We start from the raw sequence: 10,826 nt of genomic DNA, 5'->3' as shown, positions 1-10,826 counted from the left end.
GGGATGGTGCTGTGGCTGGTGCTCAGTGATTAAGTGCCCCTGGGTTCAATGCCTGCTTTTTATATCTAGATATATACCTATATATCTATATCTATATCTATATCTATATCTATCTATATATATAGAAAGAGAGAGAGAGAACATTACTACAAAGTATGAAATGTTCCAGATTTTGCACCTGTGAGATTATTCACTCTGAAAAGTTCACACTGTAAGTCAGGAAATGCAAGGATTCTAGAAAATAGGCATAACTCATGGATTATATTATTTTCCCAATATAATTAATAAAAAACCACTAGCTGGAGCTGGGGCTGTGACCCAATAGTAGCCTGACATGTGTGAGGCACTAGGTTCAGTTCTCAGCATCACATATAAATAAATAAAATAAAGTTCTATCACAACTAAAAAACAAAACAAAACAAAACAAAATTGTTTATAAACAATTTGAGGGCATTTTGACCTACAAAGGAAGATACGAAAAAAGTCTCTAATGTAGTGGCTCCAAGTGAAAACAATACTTAATATTGCCACATGAGAGGTCCAGAAAATATATGCATTGTTGCATAAATATATAAATACCAAGAGAAATACAGTTTTGGATGATCCCAGTATGAGCCCATGAAGTAGAACTCATTTCATCCTGAAACAATAATTCATTTTCTTACTGACTCGTTGAAAAGACTTTTCTCTCCAGAAAAAAAAATCACACCCACTATTTGTTGGTCTCTTGAGGTTACAGCTGTTAGTGAATTTCAGTGAGCTTTCAGGTTAGTCAGAATTAGTTAAAAGCATTTAAAGAAGTAACTCTAAAATAACAATTAAAATATATAAACAAGGGAAGGGTGTGGAACACAGTGGTTGTGCACATGCTTAGCATATGCAAGGCTTCCAGTTGGATCTCAACCAGCACACACACGCACACACACACACACACACACACACACACACACACATACATGTTTATGTGTAAATATCATTCATTCTAAGAGAATGACCTTTGAGGAAATGATCATATCAAAATAAAAGCATCAATACATAGAAACCTATTGAAGTAGATATTTAATGAAACATAATCTTAATCACAATAGTCTGATAATTACGTGGATGCCCATAATAGGGAAATGCATGCCTAGACTATTGGATCATGTGCTAAGGAACTTAGTATCTCTTCAAAACAGATGATAACACCACAGTATTAAAAGAGAAGAATCTCCTGATACATTTCAAACTCAAGGAATACAACAATGCAAACTCATTAATATCAAGAAATGGAATCTGTTTTCATCACTTATTAAATTCAAACAGAGTTCTGTTGAGTAATAAGCAAATATATAGCTTCTTAACAAGTCAGACTGTGTGTAAAACCACTGCTCTCCGCCATAATTTCACCAAAGCCTTTTTCATCTCATGGTTTCGCAGGCTGTAGATAAGGGGATTCAGCAGGGGTGTGAGCAATGTGTAAGCCAAAGACATCAGTTTCTTGGTTACTGGTGAGTAGCTAGATTTGGGCTGTAAATAAGTCATACTGGCTGTGCCATAGAAGAGGGTGACTGATGTGACATGAGAGGCACAGGTGGAAAAGGCCTTTTGCCTCCCAGTTGTTGATGGCATCTTCAGGATGGCAAAGAGAATTCTAAGATAAGACAAGAGTATCAACAAGAAAGGAAGCAATATAATCAAAATGGTGCCTATGAAGGCATAGATTTCATACAAGGAGATATCTGCACAAACCAGTTCCAGCACTGCTGGGGTTTCACAAGATATATGACTAATTTCATTGGGTCCACAAAAGGGAAAACTGAATACCCATGAGGTCTGCAGAGTAGCCACCATGATCCCTGAGACCCATGAGAACATGACTAATTTCACAAACACCCTCTTGTTCATAATCATGGGGTAGGTCAGAGGACAGCAGATGGCAGCAAATCGGTCATAAGCCATTGCCCCTAGGAGAAAACATTCATTCACAACAAAAAGAAGAATGAAATACATCTGTGCAAAACAGCCCACAAAAGAAATTGTAGTTTTCTCAGTGGTCAGGACCACCAGCATTTCAGGCATGATGGCTGCACTGAAACTCACTTCCACCACAGATAAGTTCTGCAGGAACAGGTACATGGGGATGTGGAGGGTCTGGTCCAGCAAGATGGTGGCTATGATGATGGCATTTCCCATCAGGGTCATCAGATAAATAACCAAGAAAACCCCAAAGATCTCCTCTTGAAGTTCAGGAAAGTCAGAGAAGTCCAAGAGGATGAATTCAACCACAGAGCTTTGATTTTGTCTTTTCATTGCAGTACAGAAGCCCTATATTGTTTCTGCAGACATAATCAAAGAATAAAGTCACAGTCCAAAGGCTGAGAATAGCAGCCTGAATTCTGCATAGAAATTCTAGCAGAGGATGAAACGAGGAAACATCTTCCAAAAAACTGAGGTTGAAACATTTAGAGAAAGGCAAAATACTAACATTAGTGACTATTTCTAATATAAAAGGAAACCTGAAGAATTCTTATTTAGAAATTTGGACTTAAAAGTGCAAAGTGCTATCAAGTTCTATTGCAACTTATTCACTATGTAGTTTTAAACTAAATATACTCTAAGTAAATATAGATATTTTCTAACACTGGTTCTAATCCCGTATTATTACCACAGGTATTTTTCATTTTATTCAACTTATGTATATATAAAAATGGAGAGATAGAAAATATAGTATAAAAAGAAGATAAATGGAAAAAAAAGCTAATCCAAATTTTTATAATAATTCAGTTATATTGAATTTTATGTAAATTTATGTAAATATTTATTAGATTCAAAACCAATAAGCTTTGTGTGACATTTGAAGGTGACAACATTCCACAAGAATTTTCAGGGAAAGTTGTATTCAAATGCACCTCTCTCAGAAAACAACACTAGACTATGTGAATAGGCTTCAGGCTTATTAATTTCTTATTGATTTTTGGCCAATTCTGTTTGGGATTTACTGGGATATGAAATTTTTAGCCCCAGAGATTCAAGATTATTCTTTGTGACCATGATGATTTGAGGACAAACCCACTTTTTAGTCAATCTGGAGTTGCAATTTCAAAGTTTCCACTCTCTCCCACTCTCTCTCTTCTCTCACCCCAATCTCCTCATCAAGTGATTCATGGGCTCATTAATTATTCAACAAGCTCTGATGGACCTACCATTTTCTATACTCTGCATCATAAGCAGAAACCTAGCTAAAATAACTGTGACCCTCACCAGTAAGCTACAAAAAATAGTGTCCCCAAACTCTTTATCTTTACCCCTTATACAATGCTCTGTATTTTTCCATTTTTACCAAGTCACATTACGTATACTTTTATACAAATCATTCCCACAGCGGTTATCCCAGGGGCAAAGATTTTGTTTGCTTCTTTGATATCTAAACAATGACCACAACAATCTCCACTTTATTACACATTTTAAAACAATAATTTTAAACAAATAAATGGAATACATTAGGAAAATGAGACTCTAAAGAATAGTGTTAAAGCAAAGTGAAACCAGTATACAGCACAATTGAGAACCAACTGGCAAGTAATCATGGGGGATTTAGACAATTTAAATGAGGGAAAGATTACATGTGGATGGGGAGATGGAGATGACAACCACAGTCACAGGATGCCATGAGTGGAAGGGGCAGTAGGTGGGAGGAGGAAGGCACAGAGCAGGACACACTTGCTCATGGCAAAGGTCCTTGGTGACAATACAACTAGAATAGAGCCTACTGTATCTTCTGTGATGTTCTGAAAACCAGATGAAATTCAGGAAGTAGCTGAAAGAGCCAGCAGGACAGAGGATCCCAGCAACATGAAGATGAATGATATCCTAAGTGCAGATCTGTAGGGCATTAGCAACAGTAAAAGGAAAATTGCTTTTTCCTGAGTTGGACCTTAGTCACATATTCAAATCAAATGCCTGTGCAAACCATGAAAAATTATATGTTTTTTCAATAACAAAAAACCCTTTAAAAAATACTAAAATATACTCTGCAGGACCAGATAATCAAAACTCATTTTTAATGGCAGTAATAATAACAATAAGCAAAATGCAGACTTAGTTCCAAATATTTGAAGTGGATAAATTTTAACATTTCCAAAATTTAGAGCATTATTTTAAAAATTGGAAACCTTTGTAATACCAATTAAAAGTATCTTTTGAAGAAAATATGTATAAAAATAGAGTAAGACAACTATGGTCCACAAAAGCTAATTGCAAAATTCAAAAATGTAGTAGGATTTTAAATGTGGCCCCCCCCAAGGAAATGATAAACATCTGAGGTTATAAAAATGCCAATTGAGTTTTATCTGATCATTAAAGATGGCATGCATGCATTGGAATGGCACAGAATATGTGAAATTACTATGTGTCAATTACAAACAAGACATATACTTAAATAATAAAGAACAACAACAAAAAACCTATTCTGTGGTCACAAATGACCACCAATGCTGCTCTCCTTTTTATTTGCTCATTAGTTTATGCAAAGTCTTCATGATCCAAATTATGATCTGCACTTTTCTGTTGAAAAAAAAAAGGAACTGAATAATCAAACCAATAAGTCTGCTTCAAACATTTCAGCTTTGCCTACTGAGCCCTAAGCACTGAAGCATGTCTTCAACAGCATTACCAGCCTTCACTGAGAACTCTCAATGAAAATAACCACTAACAGGCACACCAAAAGAAACTGCACTGTCTTACCCATTGACTCTGACTGTCATTTGCCTGCTACTTTAACAGCACTCTCACCGCTGATCAAAAGACACCTGTTCATACATGCAATTTATTGATTCAGTGCACTGATTTTTGACTTCCTATGACATAGATTCATGTGTCCCAGAAAATCCCTTTAGAGAGAACTTGGAAGGCTTCCCACAAACCTTCTCATATTTTGTATGAGAGCTACAGAGCTTGAACCTGGTCTCTCAGGGAAGAAAGCTCGAGAGAACACACATGGAGCACCAGCCCTCCATGTGTCCACAGGGATTGAAGGCCTTGTACATACGAGACTCAACTCTAATGCGACGTTTCCCAGTAGGAGTTTTGTGAAATCAGAGAGTGAATGAATGTTGTAAACAAGGAAAGAAGGGAGGAGTCACGGAGGTGTGAGCAAAAGCTGGTGACAGGTGGAGAATTCAACTGGACAGAATGCACAGTTTGGGCAATGGTGGGAATTAAGTAAAGGCAAGAGGATTGAAGCCTCTGAGATTTAAGTCTGGATGCCCCTGAGCCCTAAACTTGTATATTTTCCAGAAGAAATACAAAGTCATTGACATTTTTGAGAAAAAGAGTCATTACATAAGGCTGATTTCAGGCATAGAACTTATTGATTTGGAGTCAAAAGTTCTGGACTGGTTTATAGGACCTGGAGCACACCACTGAATTTCTCTGCTTCTATTACTTTCTATGTAAAAGAAAAGCATTATTATTAATCTAACAGGGTATATATGAGGATCCGGGCTTCTCAGCTCAGTGTAAAGTGGCTAGAATAGTGAAGGGGACATGATATCAATTGCAGAGTTCTCTAGTCAGTACCTGAAATTCAGCGGAAATTGGCTATTTAATCAAAGAGGGAGCTAGAGCTAGAAAAAAATCTAAGGCCTTGATACATGGTATGAGGATGCTGGTTGGATGCCTACAAAGATTTTGTTTTCTAAGACTTCTCTGACCATTCTGACACTGCAACAGTAACCAACCTCTTACAATTAAGAGCAATAAGACAATAGCATAGGTGTGGCATCAGGTTTGCAGACAAGTAGAAGGGTACTGCAGTCACCTTATATCCTTTATGCCAGGCCTATAAAAGAGGGTCCATCACAGCATTGCACAGCTAGGGAAGCACTGAAGGGGACTAAAGAACAAAGGAATTACACCCGTAAAGACCTGCATGATCTGGTCACCCTGTACCAAAAGGGCAGGAGGAAGTCATGGAATTGAATGTGAGGGTATGGATGAGGAGGTTGGTAATGCCACAAGATAAAGAAGAATTTACTGGTCCTGAAAGAAAAGACATAAAATCTGGCAGCCACAAGGCCTAGGGTTAAGACATACTGAGTGGATATAGAGTGTGAAGGTCCTGGCATCCCACAGTAACATTCAACCAGGTAACTAGAGGCTCAGTTATTGATTTTAACCAGCCTCTCTCAGCAGCTACTCCCTTGGTGGCATGCTGCCATAAGAACAAAGTGGCCATAGCAGCAGAGAAGAAGGTTATCCCTTGGCCCAAACTACATGGTCACCATTTACCAAGACCCCTTCAATTTACTATCTCTTCAAAAATACATCACAAATCATTGAGTAGGCAGTGTAGGACTACAGCCATACACATACTTAAAACCCTGCTAGAATTAATGTGATCTCATTTCACTTTGTAATTTTTAACACAAATTTATTCAATTCTATATGAATGCCAATAACACCAATGCATAATTTAAATATTTATATCAATTTTATTATGTAATAAAGACTCAACAAAAATAAATTTGATCTAGGTTAACCATTATAAACCCAAAAAACACTGCACATAGTTCATGACTAGAAGTATGAATGATCTATCCCCAAAAGACAAAGATATTCCACACATCCCTTAATGAAGCAGAATATGTATACCTAATCTTAAATAATATCACACAATTAATTTTATTTATATTTTGTTTAAAGTAGTCATGATAATCTGAATATTGAAGATTCCATATTAATGAAACCAAGATTATGTTGAGAGTTAATGAGAATTTTTCTTCACTAATTTCCCACTAGACATGATTGTTATAGTCTTAATGGTTCAATGTTTCCTTTTTCCTCACAATTGTGATGCACAATAAAATGCAGCCAAGATATTAAGTGCTGAAAAACACACGATCCCCATTTTTCCAATAAACCACTTGTGGGGCAATGCAATTTTCCTCCGAATTTAACCCCATAGCATCTTCTTTAAAGAGTAAGTGATATACAGTAATCAATAAACACACGCACACAGCTACCACCAAAATACAAATGGCAACAGGCCAAACAATCATATAAGACAGATTGGGATATACAATTGTATCATTAACAAAAGCTATCAAGTTATGAAAGCTGGAACAACAAATCAAGAAACAGAGAAAGAAATATATATGTTTTTATTTTTTTACACAAAAGTTGCTGCTCTTCTGAACTCACATATGTGATTGCCTGTAAATTCAGGAGTCATCTAGAAACTATGAACAACAACCCAACTTCCAACTCTAAGAGAATTCTCAAGCTGCCCCTCCATCTCAAGCTGCCCCATCACCCATCATGGAAAGGTGAACTGGGCGACCTCAGGAATACAAGTTCCTCCCAAGAGGAGTTCAAGAAGTTTGAAAAAATTACTTGGTGAGTATCTTACAGGAGGATCAACATTAGAGAATCTCTAAGACCCAGAACGTGCTCTTAACTCTGATATATGGAAACTCCATGATAAACACATCATTTTTCATATCATAGAAATGGAATATCTCCTTTACTTGGCCACACCAGTGTCCCAAGAGATACCCTGTATCTTTGCATGTGACTGACTGATCAAACCTCTTTATGGAGACTTCCATGTCCAGAGGGCTGAATCAACACAGGGACACTCAGGAAGGCAGCTGAGGAAACAAACCCTACCCCCCCCACCACTAGCCCTCAGCTGTGAAGCACTGGAAGGGCTTCCTCCTGAGGACTGCTCTGCTACCAGTTCTCCTTGATTATTTCTGTGACTATGCCAGACCCTGCTCCAAGGGACCAAGACTTGAAGCTAACATTGTCTGCTTATCAAATGAAACTTCCAGCATTACACAGATCACATTTAAATGCTTGAGAAAGACTCAAGATATAAGTATCCTACAAGGACCAGAGGGAGTGTTTTGATCTACAAACTGTACATGCTATTTAAAAAGGCACTTATAAATATAGGACTACAAATCCCACATCAAACTTACATGCTGCTTCTTTCTTCTACTGTTCTCCATTTCCCACTGGTAAGGATGGGTGGGGACAGGTAAAACTCAAGATATAAGGAAAATGGTCTGCAATCAGAATGAATTTTTTTTAAAAAAAAGCAGTTTTTGTGCCATAAATACTAACTATATACCATTAGTAAATTCAAGCTTATACCTGCACTTTATCCTGCTTAGCTAATGGGGCCTTCACCTTCCCCACCTTCTATCACATGGAAACTACCTCTGTTTATTATCCCAGCAACCAGTACAAATTACATTTAGGGAAAAGAAAAGTATGTTCTGCTTCGTAAAATAAAATTAAGATAAAAGGGTATGGAGTAAGGTCCAGGTTTCGGAGATAACAGGAAATGGGTAGTTGAGAACAGATCATGGAAGGCCACCTTCAGCAGATGACATTTTAAGGAGATGTGAAGAAACAGCAAGAATTATCCAGCTGAAACAGCAAGTTACAAACATACCAGACAGCGAAAAAGGCATGACTTGACAGCTCCAGGCCAGATGGAGGTGACTCAATTCAAAGCAGAATTTTCATCAGAAAACATAAGCAAGTGTATGAGTGGACACTAAACACCAATTAAAATATTTAAATGGATAGTTATTACAGATTTACATTTTAAAGTTCACTTTATTGTGTATGTCAACTTCAAAACCAGCAGAAAGTGATTTCAAGAATACATCTCACTAACTGGCATGAGATTCAAGTTAATGAAGGTTAGTTAGCTAACCTTCAGAATGGGAGGAAAATTCAAGTTAATGTTAAATTAGTTAATGGTTGGTATTAAGAGTAGAAACATAAAATAAGTCCTTCTGTCAAATTTATATAGAAGAAGAGACATGTAAGCCCATATAGCTTCACTCATCGTATTCCTTTTTTTTAAAAAAAAAACTCATCTGATTCTTGACACAATTGCCCAAAACCTTTGTTGAAGAAATGATAAGCCTTTATAACAAACAGTACTTGAAAAACAATATCCACATGTAAAGGTTCAATCTGGATCCCTCTTTCTCACCCTACATAAATCAATTCAAATTGGATCAAAGACCTAGGAATAAGACCAGAAGTCATGCAACTGCTAGAAGAGGACATAGGAGAGACTCTAACCTATAGGTGCAGGCAACAAGGACTCCTAGAGCTCAGGAAGTAATGCCAAGTCTCAAGAAAAGGAATGACACCAAACAAAAAAGTTACACAACAAAGGAAACAACAGCAGGAAGAGAACCCTTCAGAATGGGAGGAAAAAATCTTTGCCAACTCTTCTGACAGAGGATTAATATCCAGAATATATAAGGAACTCAAAAGACTCAACACCATTTAAGCAAGTAACCAATTCAGTAAGTGGGCAAATGAACCTAACAGACACTCCTCCAGAGAAGAATAAATGGCAATTGTATGAAAAGTGTTCAATATCTTTACACATAAGGGAAATGCAAATCAAAACTATGCTGAGATTCCATCTCAACAGAAATAACAATGTTTGCAAAGGTGTGAGAAAAAGGAACCCTTATCCACTGTCGGTGGGAAAAGTAAATTAGTACAGGCACTATGGAAATCGAATGGAGGTTCCTCCAAAAACTAAACAGGTAATACTGTAATATCCAGCTATACCACTTCTTGGTATCTATCCAAAAGAATTACAGACAGCATATTTTAGATACATGCTTTCCCATGTTTATAGCAGCACAATTCACAGTAGCCAAATTGTAGAACCAGTCTAGGTGTATATCAATAGATAACAGGTAAAGAAAATGGGATATGTAAACACAATGGAGTTTTATTTAACCATCAGATAGGAAGAAACTATCTTCTGACTGAAAGAGATCTTACAGTTAACTGTATTTTCCTCAAAGTATTGATTCACTCATAATATAAACATATTAATTCAGTATATAAGTGAAAAAATGAAAAAAGAATAAAGATTAAAATAAAATCATGTATTTTTAAGTTGTGCATTGTACTTAGATTTGGGCATTTGAATATTTTATTTCCTCAAAGGCAGTATTTGATCACTCTCTCTATATAAACAATGAGGAAACTTTAGGTCACAAAAATACAATGAAAGACTTTGCTAATGCCAATCAAATGCCCTCATGAAAGGAACATTGTACAGCATTCAAATGTGATTCAAACTTGTGTTTATTTTCAGGTGAAATTATTTTACTGCAAATCCAATTCATTTTATACCTCCAATTTTTACTTTTGGCAGAAGTACTGATAAACTTAAAAACAGTCTTTTAACAATGGAATAATCTTTTACACCTCTATTACTATTCCTGGAGCAGGAATTAAGTAACACTACTTCAGGATAAAAGAATAATCTTAGAGAATAGTGTGGTGTTAAAACACATGTGGTCCTGGTAAACAGGTACCTTACTATTCTCTGAGAATAGAAAAACATCAAAGAATGGAACTTCCACATTTTACACCTGTGAAAATATTACCCCTGAAAAGTTCACACCATAAGTCATGTGATGTAAGGGCCATAGAAAATAAGAATAATTCTTTAATCATATTATTTTCCCAAAATGAATTGTAAAAAATCATTTATTGTTCACAGATAAATTTGAGGTCAATTTGACCTATGAAGGAAAATTCAAAGTACTCTGAAATAATGGTCATAAGTGAAAACAATACTTAATATAGCCACATGAGTATCCAGAAAATCTATGCATCATTTTGTAAATATATGTAAAAAACACCAAGAGAAATACAATTTTGGTATATCCCACTGTGAGAAGTAGAGCTCATTTGAGCTTGAAAATAATAATTTATTTTCTGATTCATTGAAAAGATTTTCTATCCAGAAAAAAAAAAATCACACACACCATTGATTGGTCTCTTGA

The 10,826-nt window shown here is 36.2% G+C and overlaps 1 protein-coding gene across 1 annotated transcript; it reads right to left on the bottom strand.

The window, feature by feature from the left end:
- Positions 1 to 1,347: 1,347 nt before the first annotated feature.
- LOC144376779 (olfactory receptor 10A3-like) lies at positions 1,348 to 2,292 on the bottom strand. Its single transcript, XM_078045056.1, has one exon. It carries the CDS (start codon positions 2,290 to 2,292, stop codon positions 1,348 to 1,350), a length of 945 nt encoding a protein of 314 aa, XP_077901182.1.
- Positions 2,293 to 10,826: the final 8,534 nt, after the last annotated feature.

The sequence above is a fragment of the Ictidomys tridecemlineatus genome, chromosome 4 (genome assembly GCF_052094955.1).
Source record: "Ictidomys tridecemlineatus isolate mIctTri1 chromosome 4, mIctTri1.hap1, whole genome shotgun sequence".
Taxonomy (NCBI): domain Eukaryota; kingdom Metazoa; phylum Chordata; class Mammalia; order Rodentia; family Sciuridae; genus Ictidomys; species Ictidomys tridecemlineatus.
Note: the sequence above shows the minus strand (reverse complement) of the source record. Positions and strands in the feature narration are given on the sequence as shown.

Coding starts and splice junctions, on each gene's coding strand:
- LOC144376779 (XM_078045056.1), bottom strand. CDS start 2,292: ATGAAAAGACAAAATCAAAGCTCTGTGGTTGAATTCATCCTCTTGGAC.